Source organism: Telopea speciosissima, chromosome 3 (genome assembly GCF_018873765.1).
Source record: "Telopea speciosissima isolate NSW1024214 ecotype Mountain lineage chromosome 3, Tspe_v1, whole genome shotgun sequence".
In the NCBI taxonomy this organism is placed as follows: domain Eukaryota; kingdom Viridiplantae; phylum Streptophyta; class Magnoliopsida; order Proteales; family Proteaceae; genus Telopea; species Telopea speciosissima.
Window position 1 is genome coordinate 63,295,823 of NC_057918.1, and position 17,680 is coordinate 63,313,502.

Genomic DNA, 17,680 nt, shown 5'->3' on the forward strand with positions numbered 1-17,680 from the left:
ATCTTTGCAAAGAGCTCACCTCAGTCAAAACCAATCAAACTCACCAAATTTAGCTTCTGCCAACCTGAAAGATAGGCTGTGTGTTAGCAAAGATCTACCTTCTACTGCTCGGAAAACTCATCATATGATGATATCTTCTGAGAAGGTAGAAGACCAACTTAGAACAGAACATTCAGAGCGATTACCCTTGGAACCTTTCGATATCTGTCGAAAACCTTCTTTACTTGTGTTGAGGCAAGGAATGGTGCTTTTAAAGAGGTACATTAGTCATACTAATCAGGTACTGCCTCCTTCAATAATCCTCTCCACCCTCTTCTTTTTCTCTTAGTTCAAATATTGGATCTGTATCTTTCTTCAAAATTCATTAATTGTTTCCTATAAGATTACAATGACTATATGAACTACTACATCCTCCTCTGGATGGTCATAAATATATTGTGCAAAATGTTAAGATGGAATGTGTCTCTGTTAGAAAAACAACGTAGCAGAATGGCGATTTTGTAGAAGAAAACAAAAAGAAAGAGAAATCAAGTACACAAGACAATGATTTTACATGGTTCACCCCCAAGAAGGAAGGCTACATCCACGACCGAGCGATAGTCCGAATACACTTTTTGTGAATGAGAAAAAAACAAACCCTCTCACCCCATCTCTGAAAGAGATAACTACAATATATAGAAAACCCTACCCCGTAACCCTAGAAGCCCACCCGGTCTAGTTCAGGTTCTGAACCAACATAAGGTGAAATATTCGCAGATCACAACAAAATTTTTGGCCCTTCTGGCGTGTTTCAAAGGCGAAACAACTTGCAGAAGATTCAATAGTACTTTCTAGATTAGAACTGAGGAGATCAAGCTTCACCAATAACAATCTCTTCTGTTACAAACAACTTCTATTTTGCTATTTATTTATGGCGCGCTGGAGATCTAATTCAATGGGGTTGCGGCTGACCACCGTTGTCCCTGCGGGTTCACTAATATTATTGAACTTATTATGAATTTGATGTTGTAGTTCAATAATGTTTTTGGTATCTTGGTGTTGTTTGATAATGTGTCTCTCATTAGTTTTTTTTTATTCTAGATCAAAATTATAAAGAAATGTCGGGATCTCGGCCTTGGTCCTGGAGGATTCTATCAACCTGGTTTTCCAAAATGGTGGAAAACTCAATGTGCAGATGATGTGCCTTGGTAAGGATTGGGACCCAGAATTGAGATCATATGGAGATAGAAGGGCAATTGATGGTGCATATCCACCCAGTATCCCTATTGAATTCAAGCAGTTGGTTGAAGATGCAATTCAAGATTCCCATGCCTTTCTAAAGAAAGAGTTGAAACTTCACAATGTAGAGGAGGTACTTCCTGTTATGTCACCAGATATCTGCATTGTCAATTTCTACACAGAGAGTGGTAGACTTGGTCTCCATCAAGTGTGTTTTAATTGATTACACCTTTTCAACTAACTGATTTGGTTGTATAAATACTGTTAATACAATTATACTACATCCATAGCCACATGATGCAATAGCACCCCCACTGCGGGGTCTGGGGAGGTACGCAGCCTTACCGCTGCTTCGCAATAAGGCTGTTTCCAAAGACTCGAACCCATGACCACTTGGACACAATGGAGCAACCTAACCATTACACCAGGGTCTACCCTCGAGTAGTATGATAGAATGCTCGACTTAAATGGGTATTAATCGAACTCCAGCCCCAAGTCCTAAGTTTTTTTTTTTTTTTTTTTTGTTTTTTTGATAGATAAATCAATTTATTTCAAAAGAGAATAAAAATAGATAAAAGCTAAGGCAACCTTCTATGACTAATGGGCAGGACCCGAAGCCTTGGAAGTTCCAACCATATGGAGCAAAAACACAACTAAAACCACAAACCACTAAAACAAACAAATGAGCACCTAAGGTCATCCCCCGAATCAACTCAACATGGCATTATTCCTCTCAACCCACATAGGGTGAACTCCCCATTTATGAATAAGGAAGATGTTTCTGAGGGATTTCCGCCTGTTAGGAATATCAGCTCTGCACCTACGACAAGTCCTAAGTTTTTCAATTTCTCTGGGGAGGTACGCAGCCTTACCCCTGCTTCACAGAAAGGTTGTTCCAAGAGACTCGAACCCATGACCACTTGGTCACAATCGAACAACCTAACCATTGCACCAAGGTCCACCCTCGAGTAGTATGATAAAATGGTTGACTTAAATTAGTATTAATCCAACTCCATCCCCAAGTCCTCGAATTTTCTAATGCCTTATTGTGTATAATGCAGGATCGAGATGAAAGTGCAGAGAGTCTAAGAAGTAAGTTACCTGTTGTTTCGTTCTCCATTGGTGACTCAGCTGAGTTCTTATATGGAGACGACAGGGACACTGAAATGGCAACGAAAGTTATTCTGGATTCTGGTGATGTGCTAATATTTGGAGGCAAATCTAGGCATATATATCATGGGGTGAGATGTATTAAGTGAAACTCAGCTCCAAGTTTTGTGGTTGAAGAAGCAAACCTTCTTCCTGGACGTATAAATCTGACTTTTAGAAAGTTCTAGCAACTTCCTCCACTAGCTGTCTATTTGGATGGTGTGAACTGTTTCTTGTGATGCGTATGAGGTAGTTTGTTGAAGTCTCATTTTATAATAGCTTATCAAAAGTTTGTAGTTATGTTTAAATGTAAATGGACATGAGGTAGTTTTTTTTTTTTTTTTTTTTGGCTAAAAGATCATTTATATTAAAGGAAAAAGAAAGAAAAAAATACAAGTTGGACTGAAACCAATACTCTGACAAAAAAAAAGACATACCCCTACCACCTACAACAAAGCCATCAACGCGAGGGGAAAGCTCGCAACATTAAGGGAAAATAAAGAAAAATCACATAGTAATGTACGATATCTGGGACTACACTAAGCATCCGTCAACAACTCGTCCGGCATAGAGTGGAGCAGGGTCGCAGGGGCACCATAACTGAAGAAACTTCCAATCTCGCAACTGATCTAGCTAAAAATTCAGCAAAGGGGTTTGGCTTCTCTAAAATAGTGGGAGACTTTCCATTCGATAAAGGGTAGGAAAGGCTGCAAAGCCAGCCAAGCTTGACGAGTAAACCATGGAACAATATTCGACGACAGAAAAAGGACAACTAAAATCGAGTCTCACTCCACCCAAATCTTCTAATAGCAAAGAATTCAGCTTTAAAGTTTGTTTTTACTCTAAGAAATCTTCTAAAATAGAAAATGACGTTGGCTAGCTCATCGTGAAAAATTCATCCTGCACCAGCTCTCCCTGGATTTCCCAGAGAACAACTGTCAACATTTAGCTTTAACCAACCAGCGGAGGAGGGCACCAATAAACTTCCAGGGGATACCGGAAAGGTCTAGACCGGATGGAGATACCCAAGAGTCTAAATAGTAGTTGGTTGTCCACTGAAGCAAGATGGCTCTTAAAATTGATAGAAAGGAGCATTAATTCTTGCTTCACTAAGTCTCAAACATGGACATGGGAATGCGCTTTTTGCCATCGAACCTCCTTGCATTACGTTTTAACTAGGTGAAGAAAATAATCAGAACCAATCCCATAAGCCAAACTTCTTTGAGAGAAAGAATATGAATCTTTCTTTTCCATCAAAGAAGAAGATCTCATACACACGATTGAGGTTGCCAAAACACTCTAAAGAGATCAAGAAAAGAGGACCAAAGGGTTTTAGCAAAATCACAGTGAAGAAAAACATGATTAAGTGATTCTTCTTCTTTGTGACAAAGCTCACACCGAAAGGGGCAGGGGAACTTCTTTATTCCTCACCTTATCGTCGGTTAAGTAACCAACTCAATATGCTATTTGATAATCGATGTGAGACGATACTTGATTTCTATATTTCTATGTATAGTATTCATTGTAAAGAGATGTATAAATACAAGAGAGAATAATTTGCATAAGGTAAGCTAACTACGCAGGATAACGACGAGTATACAAGGCTGACTCACAATACAGCTAATTACTACAACGGCTATATCTCTTGAGAACTACAACGGCTACATCTTAAGACCCCCCCCTCAAACTCAAGATGGTTGATGAGAGATCATTTGAAGTTTGGATGTTAAAAACCATAAACGCACAGATGTGTGAGGCTTTGTAAAAAGATCCGCCAGTTGATATTCGGAGGGAACATGTGGCAAAAGGAGCGTCCCTTGACGAAAATGGTGGCGAACAAAATGGCAATCAATCTCTATATGCTTTGTTCTTTGGTGGAACACTTCGTTATGGCTGATTTGAATGGCACTCTTGTTATCACAATAAAGTGGAGTAAGTGAAGATACAAAACCACCCATATCTTGTAGGAGCCACCGAAGCCAAATTATCTCAGATGTAGTATCGGCAAGGGCATGATACTCAGCTTCACCACTGGAATGAGAGACAACATATTGTTTTTTGCTGTGCCATGAGATAAGAGAATCACCCAAAAATATACAGAATCCCGTTGTAGAACGACGATCAGTAACATCCCCGGCCCAGTCAGCTTCAGAATATGCCTGAAGTTCAAGAGATGAGGAACTAGGAAAGAGCAGTCCTTGAAATAATGTGCCTTTTATATATCGAAGAATGCGAAGCACAGCTACATAATGTACGGACCGAGGAGCGGCCATGAATTGGCTAACCACATGAACAGCATAAGTGATATCAGGCCTAGTGACTGTGAGATAGACTAGACTTCCCACCAACCGGCGATAAAGTTCAGGATCAGAAAGAGGCTCTCCATTAGTTGGTCGAAGCTTAACGTTGAGTTCTAATGGAGACTCAATGGTCTTGTTATCAGAAATACCAGCTTTGGAGAGTATATCAGATGCATGCAAGGACATAACCAGCAGACATTGGGGTGACCTCAAGACCCAAGAAGTATCTCAATTGACCAAGGTCTTTCATCTTAAAGTGTTGATGAAGAAAAACTTTTGAAGTCTGAGTGCCTTTAATATCATCACCAGTGATAATCATGTCATCAACATATAAGAGTAACAATACAATGCCATGGCTCGTTCGTCGAGTGAAAAGTTCAGAATCATTCGAACTCGAGGAAAAACCAAGAGTTAGAATAGTGGAGCTGAATTTTTCAAACCATGCTCGAGGGGCTTGTTTAAGACCATAAAGAGCACGATGAAGGCGACATACTGCATGTGGTGAAGTAGAATAACTAGGAGGAGGTTTCATGTGTACCTCTTCTTTAAGATCTCCATTACGAAAGGCATTCTTTACATCCAATTGATGAAGCGACCAATTGTGAACAGATGCAATTGCGATGAGTAGACGAACAGTGGTCATTCGGGCAACTAGAGCAAATGTTTCTTCATAGTCAATGCCATATTCTTGATTGTAGCCTTTTGCAACTAATCTGGCCTTGTACAGCCCAACTGTGCCTTCTGATTTGGTTTTTATCTTGTACACCCACTTGCTACCAATAGCAGTTTTACTTGGAGGTAAGTCGACTAAGTCCCAAGTATGTTGTTTTTGTAAGGCATCTAATTCTTCAGACATAGCCTGCTGCCACAAAGGAATACAAGATGCTTCTCAAAAAGTAGTAGGTTCATGGAGTGCAGAGAGAGCAGAGAAATAACAATGGAAATCACGAAGCTGAACTGATTGTTCTCTTGTCCGTATTGGATATCAACGGGGAGAGACTGAAATTGGCTTAGTAGACACAGGTGTAGGATTATCTTCTGTTGTGAGATCCATCATTGAGGGAGTTTCAGTGGGAGCAAGCTCGTGTGGAAGATTGGACTGAACTTCAACAGGCGCAGGTGTACTTGCATTAATGATTGGGGTAGGTGGAACCGAATCAGAGGTAACTGCAATAGGAGGAGAGCATTGATCGGGAAATAATTCAAGTAGTTGATCAAAAGATAATGAATCATATGAACGGTGTTGAGGGAGGTTATAGAATGGGTTCTCTTCCCAAAAAACAACATTACGAGAAATTCTTAACCGACGGGCAACTGGATTATAACATCGATATCCTTTATTTTCAATACCATAACCCAGAAAAACACAGGGAGCAGAACGAGCAGAAAGTTTGTCGCATTCATTTTTTGGAAGGAGAACAAAACAAGTGCATCCAAAAACATGAAGGTTGGAGTAATCAGGACTAACTCCAAATAACCATTCAAAAGGACATAGTCCTTTAGAAACAGAGGAGGGAATTCTGTTAATAACATAAACAGATGTGAGAGCAGCCTCTCCCCAAAACTGTTTAGGAACAGCTGAGGACAACAACAATGCCCAAGTGGTTTCAATAATGTGCTTGTGTTTGCGCTCTGCAATACCATTTTGTTGAGGAGTGTCAGGATAAAAAAGTTGGGGTAAAGTTCCATGCTTTTGAAGTAAAGTTCGAAAGGCATTTGAGATGTATTCCCCCCCTGAGTCAAAGCGAAAGACCTTTATTGGTTTTGAAAACTGAGTCTTGACCATTGTGACAAATTGTTCATAAACAGATAAGAAATCAGAACGAGAGCGCAATAGATATAACCAAGTAAACCTTGAGTAATCATCAACAAAAATGACATAATAACGTGAACCACCCATAGTTGTTTCGGAGGCAGGTCCCCATACATCAGAATGTACAAGGTCAAAAGGAGCCGAAGAAAAAGTAATACTCTTAAAAAAAGGTAAAGATGAATGTTTAGCAAGTTGACAACCTTCACAATTTATCCTTTCAGTTTTAACAGAGCCAAGTTTCCCAGTAGAAATTAAATGTTGAAGTCTATGTTGATTAACATGACATAAACGACTATGCCAGAGAGAAAAAAGAGAAGATGAAGTAGTGGTTGTAGCAACCTGATGAGAGGTCCTAGGGAGATGTAATGACTGAAGTTCAAAAAGGCGTCCAACCTTACGACCTATCCCAACTATCTTCCCTGTGGACGGATCCTGCACAACACAACCAGACGAGGAAAAAGAAACATGAAAATCTTGATCACATAATTGACCAACAAAGAGAAGATTCATGGAAAGATGGGGAACAAGAAAAACCGAGGGAATAGAAATATGAGAAGTTGATTGAACAGTACCAACATGACTAACACGTAAAGTATTACCGTCAGCAGTATGTATGGAAGGAGAATGAATAAAAGGAGTGGAATCAGAAAAAAAATTAGGATTAAATGTCATATGATTGGATGCACCAGAATCAATATACCAAGAAGAAGTACCTGAAGTGGCAGACAAGGCAGTAACAGAAGATTTATTACCGAGAGTGGACATAGCCTTACTGAGAAGCTCTTGAACATCAGCTGCAGAGAAGTAGCCAGTGGAAGTATCCAGACGAGTACTAGAATCAGATGAGACAGTTGCAACAGGTGCAGCAGTGTGATGTGAAGTTGGTTTTGATTGTTGATATCGTTGCTCCTTGTTTTTCTTCCGAGGACATTGATACTTCAGATGACCAAGTTCTTTACAATAATTGTAGTAAACTTTGGTGTAGTCACTCTACCAGTGGAAGTCCGTGGTAGACCAGAAGTGGCCAGAACCGCATTGAAATCAGGGGAGGGAGAGGTATTCTTTCTTGTTTCTTCAGCTAATAATTCAGATAAGGCAGCATCGACTGTTGGAAGAGGAGTACGGTATAACAGTGAAGCCCGAACCGTTTCAAATTCATCATTAAGTGCCATTAGAAACTGTACTGAACGAGATTGTTCTCGATAGATAGAGTACTTAGTAGCATCTTCAATACATTTCCAAGTGGGTTCCATTAGGGCCAATTGGTCCCAAAGAAGAGACATCTTTGAATGAAAATCAGAAAAGGTCTGCCCTTTGACTTGTTTCAGAGAGGGTATATCAAGTTCCAATTTGTACTGGCGAGCAAAATTTGTGGACAAATACCTTTTTTATAAAAAAAATCCCATGCTTCTTTGGCAGTATCAAACTTTCCTAATTGCATGCTAATAGACAAGTTAGTAGTGTTGCCTATCCAGCTAAGAATTTTATGATTATTGATTTCCCACTCGTCCAGTTTCGAAGCATAGGTGGTATCAACATCTTCACTAGGATCAATAGTAGAAGGGGGCTTTGGAGCAACATGTTCCCCAGAAACATATTTCCAAAGTCCACGTCCCTTGAGAAAACTCCGCATCTGTTGGGCCCAATGAGTATAGTTGGTGCCATCCAGGATTGTCCAAATAGGTTGGGTCGATTCAAGAGTTGCCATGATAAGTGGCTAGCTTGGTTGGGTTCGAACTTGAAAAGGTTTGGTGGGTCCAAGAGAATTGAGTTCAATGGGATCAATTTGACTAAGGGTTAAATGGGTGCAAGGTTAATTTCAAAGAAAAAAGAGGTTTTGGTTTTGGTTAATACAGGTGCAAGGGTAATTTCAGAGAAAAATGAGGTTTTGGTTTTGGGGGCTGATGTAATAGGTAGACTAGGCTAGGTTTTGGTCATGGTTGTTGTAAAAGAGGGTAGGTGGATGAAATTGCAAAGTAAGGTCAGTGGAGGCAGCAAGGAGGGTTGAAGATCTATATTTTTGATAGCACAGAGGCTTACCGCAGGGTGTGCGAGGATGCACAGTGGTGGGCTGGATGATGATGCTCTGTGATAGAGGCACACAAAGAGGACGGTAGTGCTGGATGGAGCTTTGAGATCCTTGGAACAGAGTCACACAAAAAAAAAGGAACGGTGATTTGTGAGATGTAGAGGATGCGTGAGGGCAGCGATACAGTTCTGGCCGCCAACAGGACAGAGAGGGCAGAAACCCAATAGAGTAGCGATGCACAGTGCCGTCAGTTGTTCTACAAAAGCAGTGGAACAATAGATCTGGCCGTCAATAACAAGGTCGGCAATACACAGGGCAGACTTGCAGCAGGGGCAATGGATTTCTAGCTGTCAATAACAGGGTCGGCAATACACAGGGCCGACTTGCAGCAGGGGCAATGGATTTGCAGTGCCTGATCTCCGTCGATCTCAAAGCTGGGCGGCAATGTTCTCTGATTATCTCAAAGTTGAAGAAGGCTCTGATACCATGATAATCGATATGAGACGATACTTGATTTATGTATTTCTGTGTATAGTATTCATTGTAAAGAGATGTATAAATACAAGAGAGAATAATCTGTACAAGGTAAGCTGACTACACAGGATAACGACGAGTATACAAGGAAGGCTGACTCACGATACAACTAATGACTACAACGGCTATATCTCTTGAGAACTACAATGGCTACATCTTAACACTATTATCCTTTCTTATACAAATGAAAGAAAGAGGAAGGGAAGTGTTGTATGTATGTACGACTCCTTGTGAGATCTCTTTTTGTCTCTAGTTTTTCCCGTGAGTGGGAGTGGAGAGAAAAGAAGGAAGATAAGGTACTTTCTCTTGTGCTCTTCATATTAGGTTACGGCTTGATGGTAGTCTCTCTATCAAGGGAAGAAGGGAAGGTACTTCAGCTTTTCCATATTTATCACAATACATTTTGAGGTGAGAGTATTACTCTTGTGAATCCATTTTAGTTTGGTGAGTTGTTTTGGATGATTGTTTTCCATCACGTTTCTACAGAAATGTTGATACATTCACTGTGGAAGAAATTAGAAGGGTTGTACAAAAGAAAAACTACCAACAATAAAGCTTTTTTATGCTGGCCCAAATCTACATGCCAAACTGAGCCAAGACCAAGCTTAAAATCGATTCAGACTAGGCCACATCATCAAGGCCAAGGAGAGGGAATATTCGCTCTCTGATTCCTTATTCCATTTATTAATAAAAAAGAAAAAGAGTTAAAAGGTAAAATAGTCTTTACAAAAATACTAACATGTTGACATCAATAATTACTAGTTAAAAGTCTTTTTCTGTTAGTTTTCAGGCCAAAATTGATATATTGTCTCTTACAGGGCGGCATTAATTTAAGAAAAAATTACTTGGACACCCCCTGTACAATGACCATTTTGCTTACGATTACCAACGTTGCAAACAATTGCTTAACACTCCCTGAAACTTGACGGTGTTAGTTTGCTGTTAATGGTTGAATGGAAAAGTTTATTTTACCCTTATCACATATTCAATAGAAAAATAGTAAAATTGACAGATTTACCCCCTTACCCTCCTCCTCTTCTTCTTCTTCCTGCAACCAAAGAAAAACCGACAGTCATGGCAGTGCGTGAAGATACTACGAGAGATTGAGACCTGAACTCTACGGTTCCCTGATTTTAGATTCAATCTGAACCCAGAATTCTGTGCACCCAGAAACTCATAAATCCGTTTTCAAAATCGTTTCTTTTTAATCTCCTTTTCTCCATCTCCTTCCGAGGGTGAAGACTGAATAATACCAGTCCCAACTCCCAACTTTCTATGCTTTTTCTCTTCACCCTTTTCCCTCTAGAATCCTCCACTCGTTTTTTATTCTTCCGCCTCTAGAATCGAATATCTTAGATACCCTTACTCGGATTCTCCTGCTAAGAAGAAAGCAATCTGTTTTTTCCTTTTTCTCTTCTAAAAGATGGAGTTTTGGAGAAAGTCATCTGTTCTTAGACCAACCATTTCTCTCACTGCCGTCCAAACCAACTGAATCCATGAGAAGAATGGTTCTTGAGACATAAAAGACTTCAGAGGAGGTTCATTTATAGCTTTGGAATCGATGTCTGGAATAAGATTACAAGCTGTCAAAGATAAAAGAGATGGGTTCTTCTCCAGTGCTGGGATTGGCTTACAATGGGGGCCTAAGAGGGTTCATTTCACCCAGGAGGTCTATTTGCCAGCGTCGGTCAAATGGGAGTGGGTTTTGGTATTTCGCCTAATTCTCCGAATTCGAGAGACAATGGTTTGAAGCTTCTAAGCATAGACTTGTATTTGAAGTATGTATCGTCACCGGAATCCGGTTTCAGGATTGTGGGGATTCCGCCGGAGACGGTGGTGGGTGAGGTTGAGGAAGCATTGGAAGGGTTGAAGAAGAAGAAGAAGAAGGGAGGTCTTAAGCTTAAGTTGAAGATAAAGAATCCTTCTCTGAGGAGGCTGATAAGTGGGGCGATTACTGGTGCTGTGTCGAGGACTGTTGTGGCTCCTTTGGAGACGATAAGGACTCATCTAATGGTGGGGAGCAATGGACATTCAACCACTGAAGTCTTCCATACCATCATGAACACTGATGGATGGAAGGGCTTGTTTAGGGGTAATTTGGTGAACGTGATTCGGGTTGCTCCATGGGAGGTCTTCACGCACAGCCATGGCTGCCAGTAAATCTGTTGTCGTTTAGGATTATGCTCTTGTTCTCTTTGATTTCGATTCAACCTTTCGAGCTTAATCTCTGAGGATATCCTAATGGTTTTAGAAATGGTTACTAGTTTTATTTTTTGGTTGAAGAAGGGGGATAAATATGTCACTTCATTATCTTAAAAGATAGTTTAAGTATTTATAAAATATTTAACCTATGGTAATGATGATTGATTAACAAACAGGGTTACTTGAAAGAAATGGTAAACTAAAGGGAGTGTTTAAGTAATTATTTAAAAAATTAGGAAGATTAAATACTTAGGCTATAATATAAGGGATGTTTAATTTTTTCTTAATTTAACGGTCCGGACTCCGGAGCGGTGTCGATGAAAATTTCCAAAAAAAAAAACTGAGGAACCTTGGAGCGCAAGAAAACTGCTTCCCTATTTATTAATCAGCCCTCAACCTCTGGTTTGGTACAGGATTCAAAGCCAATGTCGATTCATTCAGTTATGAGTACACAAATCTTTAGTCTTCGTTCTTCTCTTTGTATCTCTCATCCTCCTCTTCCTTTGTTTACCAAAAAAAATCCTCCTCCTCCTCCTCATGCATTCTTTCGCCGTACCGTTTGCCTTCCCTTCCTCTCTTCCTCCTCTAAACCCTACTTTTCCCACCAAAATTATCACTGTCGTGGTCGGTGGGACTCAGCAAATGTGGAACTTTTCGATATCTGCCAAAGCAAAATTGCACTAAAACCTTCTTTACTTCCACAAAATAGAGAAGAAAGGACGGAACTAGAGTGCTTGAAGAAAAGTGAAAAACTTGTCTTGGGGCATGGAATGGTGCTTTTAAAGAATTACATCAGTCATACTAATCAGGTATTTCCCTCCTTCAATACTTTTGGGCTTTTTAGTACTCATCGTTTTTTTTTTTTTTTTTTTTTTTTTCCCTCTTAATTGCAAATACTAGAACTGTATCTGCCTTCTAAATCCATTATAAGAACCATTAACTTATTGAGCATTCTCTTACCAAAAAAAAACTAATTGGGCATACAGTAACTATTTGACTAATTCAAATTCATCTGCAAAAAAAATAAAATTGTTTCCTATAAGATTATTTTAACATCTGCAAAATGTAAAGATGGAAATTGTGTATTTCTTCGGTTAAGAACCCATCAATTTTGCAATTTTGTTCATTAATATTTTTGATTTCTTGTTGCTGTTTGATAATGTATCTCTCATTGTTTTGATTTTAGATCAAAATCATAAATAAAATTCGGGAACTTGGCCTTGGTCCTGGAGGATTCTATCAACCTGTTTACCGAAGTGGTAACAAACTACATCTGCAGATGATGTGCCTTGGTAAGCATTGGGACCCAGAACGAGGATCATATGGACTTATACGGGAAGTTGATGGTGCATGTCCACCAAGTATCCCTGTTGAATTCAAGCAGTTGGTTGAAGATGCAATTCAAGATTCTCATGCCCTTCTAAAGGAAGAGTTGAAACTTAGCAATGTAGAGAGGGTACTTCCTAGGATGTCACCAGACATCTGCCTTGTCAATTTCTACACAGAGAGTGGGAGACTTGGTCTCCATCAGGTGTGTAATGTACTTTCTGTTAGATGCTTTAGTTAATTAGTTTACACTGTTACGTGAGACACTTAGTAGTTGGTTGAAGATGCAATTCAAGATTTTCAATGAGACATAACAAAACTTTAAACCTTCAAGATGAAAAACTTCAAACCCAGACATAGAGCTATTGTTGTGCTCCACCATTGAAGTTCAGTATTGTGTTCTCTAAATCAGAAAGAATTTATGGTTGATATCAGTTAGTATTTAGATGAAAAACTTCAAGCCCAGACATAGAGCTATTGTTGTGCTCCACAATTGAAGTGCAGTTTTGTGTTCTCTTAATCAGAAGGAATTTATAGTTGATATTAGTTAGTATTTAGATGAAAAACTTCAAGCCCAGACAAAGAGCTATTGTTGTGCTCCACTATTGAAGTTCAGTTTTGTATTCTCTAAATCAAAAGGAATTTATAGTTGATATTAGTTAGTATTTAGATGAATAACTTCAAACCCAGACATAGAGCTATTGTTGTGCTCCACTGTTGAAGTTCAGTTATGTGTTCTCTAAATCAGGAGGAATATATAGTTGATATTAGTTAGTATTTGTAAAGTGTTTCGTCGATTCTACTCAATTGCACCTTTTCAACTAACTATTTTGGCTTCATAAATACTGTTAAACATTTACAGTATGTCCATAGCCACATGAATTGTGAACTCAAAAGCACTCATGTCTTTCCTCACCACTTCAACCTCGATCATCCTTAACCTTCTCTTCAAGGTTTTAAAATGTGGGATCTATAGTGAGATTAGATTTTTTATATTCCAACATTTATCAGGGAATCGGTATGCATAAGCAGGAACAATAGAGGCAAATCCAGATTGATGCAGGAGCAATTCATCAGAAAGGCCAAAACCTGTTGTGGAGCCCAGATGGAGATGAACAGGGTCTAATTGGTTTTCAGAGTCTAGTAGGATTGTGGGAATTTATTTTATTTCGGAGGATAATGTCGTTGGATATGTGAAAAAACAAGTGCTAATTGTTGTGTTCAATTGGAGAAGTGGTAAGAAAAGATATGCATGTGGTAGGGCTCGATCCTAGTATGACCGTAGATAGAGTTGTTTGAAAGACAGGGACCCGTGTAGCCGACTCCTTGTAAGGGAATGTTCCTGGGATGCTGCTTTGATTACTGTTTTGACCTTTTCCTTTACTATTTTCTATTCTTCTTCCTTTTACTTTTACTTCTTTTACTTCCTTTTATTTCTCTTATTTCTGTTACTGTCATAGCCTCTATCGGATCCATGTAGCTGACGCCATTTAGTTGGGATAAGGTTATGGTTGTTGTTGTTGTAATTGTTGTGTTCACTATTCTAGGCATATATTCCCCATCTCTTGGCGTACGCATATCTACACCTTGAGTTTCATCTCTAAAGATTACCCCTTCTGTGAGAGATCTCCATCTTTTTAGACCATTGGTGATTACCTTTTTGTCCAACTTGTTAGTCTACCTAGCCCTATTGTACCGTCCTCATTGATTTCTTAAATTCTCTGATGTAGCTTTGCTGAGGATTCTGTAATCCCTTTATTCTGGACTAATCCCGAACCATAAAATCCAGCAAGAGGCTAGTTCTTAACAGGATCACAACACAGAACAACCTAGAATATGGAGAAATTCTATGGCAGAACACAGACAGCTCAAATGGTCCCAAACTCCAATCAATTACCCTTAGTATTATCAGATTCAGCCTGCGAAGCATGAGTTAAATCTGATAATAGAATCAAGAGTTTAAGAGAAATCCTAGTGCTACTAGGAGGATTTCAGGAAGCAGAAACTGAACTCTAAAATCAACCAGAATTTTGCAGAACTAAGAACAGAACTTCAAAACGTTAACTAACAGAAACTACTTTGTGAAATTTTGAGCAAAAATAGAGAATATCTTGGTATGATCTTGCAACAGAAACAAAACAGAAATGACTGAATAAAATTAAGTGCCACAGGGTATAGAAATTGCAAAGATATGTCCTTTGATCTTGATGGAAAGATAGAGAGACAGATAGAATAGATAACCAGGCTAGGAATCCACCTAAGCCCCACTTGGGATCCACCAAGCACACTACTTTAGTCATAGCAGCAAGTACTGAATCCACATCAGCCAAAGTTTCAGAAAACTGAAAGCTACATTTCCTAAGTTCTTGTATGAGGCCATAGGCCACTACATCTATTTATAGATTTCACAAAGTTGCGAATAGTCAAAACGTACTGGTACTTGAGACTCCTACTCAAACCAGGACTCTCTAAACAGAACATAGACTTATAATGTCATCTGGACTTAAATTCCTAAAGATCTAGGACTTAGCTCACTATTAAGATTAAAATACTCTAAACTGATCCTACTCCCCTTTTTTTTCATTCAGAACTCCCACACTAAATGTTTTCGGAGTTCCCATTACCAATGAATCGATGACATTTGCATAATTGTCAGTTGCTAGTTGTCCTTGTGACACTGACACAATTTTCTTGAAAGAATTTTCTGATGCCTTCACGTGTATGATGCAGGATACATCTGAAAGTTCAGAGAGTCGAAGAAGAGGGTTACCTGTTGTCTCGTTCTCAATTGGCGACTCAGCAGAGTTCTTATATGGAAATAACAGGGACATTAATAGGGCAAAGAAAGTTATTCTGGAGTCTGGTGATGTGATAATATTCGGAGGCAAATCTAGGCTTGTATATCATGGGGTGAGATGCATTAAGCAAAACTCAGCTCCAAGTTTTCTGGTTGAAAAAGCAAACCTTCGTCCTGGACGTATAAATCTGACGTTTAGAGAGTTCTAGCGACGAACTGTTTTTTGTGATGCGTATGAGGTAGATTGTTGAAGTTTCATTTTATGATAGCGTATCAAAAGTTTGTAGTTCTGTTTGGATGAAATGGAAATTAGGTAGCTTGTTAAAACGTCATATTAATCATGGCTCATCAAAATTTTGCTGTTAAATGAGTAACATGAAATTCAGTGATATAGTTGAGGAGGGTAGGATTTGAATTTTTTTATTTTTTTTATTTTTAGGGGAACAGGTTATTCTGTCCTTGGTGCATCTGAACAAGATATAACTCATAAGTGACTATGTGCATGGTTAGTGGGAACTTTTTTTTCAATCTCTGATTACTAGAAAAAAATAAGCACCTAAAATATGGCAATGTCATTTCCTTCTAAAAAATTAGACACAAAGAGTTAATTGCATAGAAAGATCTAATACACTAACTATATTAGCATAGCCTTTACCAAAAAAAACTATATTAGCATAGCAGGCAAATGTTATATTGACCCATCAAAATTATCCAAATATCATTCTCTTTCCTATTCATTCAATTGTTGAAATGGCCAGGTCATTATCAGAGAAAAATCCCACATTTAGGCTGTGTTTGGTATGTATTCTAGGTCAATTTCACATTCTCGGGCAATAAAAACAACTATTTTTATCATCTGAGAATGTGAAATTAACTTAGAATGCATACCAAACACTCCCTTGACTAGATTTTTCTACAAAATCAATTGTAGACAGCTGAAATATTTTAGAGCTATATTTTGTAGGTTTTATGCATTGATTACACAATAATTACTAGTATTGTTATTTCAAGAAAAATTATCATTGGTATTAGACTATTAGTTAGAAGAGGAATCCCAGCAATATGAATGAGGATGGCCTACAAAATAAGTTAACTAAAGAAAATCTAGTTATTACAAACCATATGAATCCTAGACTGTTAGAGCTTTAATAGTTAAAATATGTGCTGGAAATATAAAGTCTCAATGTTTTTTAAGTTGAGGGAAAAAGAACACTAACCAGTCGTGTGGTTCATGCGCTTAGACACAAATCAATGTTTTTGTATGCAAAAAAACTGTTCAGCCTCTAGTGAAATTGAAAATTGCATCCAAAACAATGTCGATGCTGCCTCTATGCATATATTCGTTGGTTACCCTGCTAATACAGGGCTACATGACCGTTTAGCATTCTCTTGCCCATAAGTTAATTAAGAAAAGATAAAGTTTTCTACATTGTTATTACAAACCATATGAAACTTATACCGTTGAGCTTTAGTAGCTTAAGTATGTGTCAATGCTTTTTAAAGATAACAACATGTGGCCAAGTGAAATTCAAAGCATCAGTCAACCAGTTCCGCAACTCCAACGAATCAATCCAAATTTCTACTTTTTGGTATCCCATTGATAATTCTTCAGTGAGCCCCTGCTTGAGTCCTTGGGCATCAGTACTCTTTTCTAACCCATGCTTTCTCTTCTACAGTCATAAATAAAATTTGTCGACATGAATATAATTTTCGTTGCCCATAATGAGGTTTGATTACCTTATTTTATACCGCGTAGCTATAAATGTATTGAGCTACGGTTAATATTATACCGTCGCCCTAAATGACATTCAGCTACGGTTTCTTTTTTTTAACCGTAGCCACAAATGCTTTTTATTGTAGTGTTAGGTGCGTTTTTTCAGAACATGTTATTGAGTATTATTACATTTTACGTTTTTAGAGTTATCTACAACTTTTTTCAGAAGTTGTTATCATGAAAAGAGTCAACAACAATTTCATCACTTTGATCCCTTAGGTTGAAGGGTGCTGCATCTCTTAATAAATTTCGTCCTATCTGTATTAGAAACTTTTTCTATAAATTGACCCTGAAGATAATGGTTTCTAGATTGTCCTCCCTTTTGCCTAGATTAAACTTATAGAAGAACAAGAAGTTTTTCAAAATGGGAAGGTGATATTCTCTAATATCAGTATGGCATCTGAGTTAGCAAATATCCTTCCCAAGAAAGTACGTAATGGAAGCATTGGTTTAAAGCTCGATATCCATAAGGCTTATGACACTCGTATGGGATTTTTTGTTTGCAATCCTAAGAAAATTTGGCTTCTGTGAGGTATTG

General features: G+C 38.5%; 1 protein-coding gene and 1 pseudogene across 1 annotated transcript; both read left to right on the forward strand.

Moving 5' to 3' along the window:
• The first annotated feature begins 228 nt into the window (after positions 1 to 228).
• LOC122653514 lies at positions 229 to 15,735 on the forward strand (annotated as a pseudogene).
• On the forward strand, positions 11,899 to 15,581 carry LOC122653515 (alpha-ketoglutarate-dependent dioxygenase abh1-like). Its single transcript, XM_043847366.1, has 3 exons — positions 11,899 to 12,054; positions 12,432 to 12,776; positions 15,302 to 15,581. The coding sequence occupies exons 1-3, from the start codon at positions 12,016 to 12,018 to the stop codon at positions 15,575 to 15,577; spliced, it is 660 nt and encodes a 219-aa protein (XP_043703301.1). The 5' UTR covers positions 11,899 to 12,015; the 3' UTR covers positions 15,578 to 15,581.
• Positions 15,736 to 17,680: the final 1,945 nt, after the last annotated feature.

Excerpts from the sequence above, each read along its gene's own strand:
- LOC122653515 (XM_043847366.1), top strand. The coding sequence starts at position 12,016 with ATGGTGCTTTTAAAGAATTACATCAGTCATACTAATCAG. Across the intron at positions 12,055-12,431 it reads ACATCAGTCATACTAATCAG|ATCAAAATCATAAATAAAAT; the intron begins GTATTTCCCTCC and ends TTTTGATTTTAG. Across the intron at positions 12,777-15,301 it reads GGAGACTTGGTCTCCATCAG|GATACATCTGAAAGTTCAGA; the intron begins GTGTGTAATGTA and ends TGTATGATGCAG.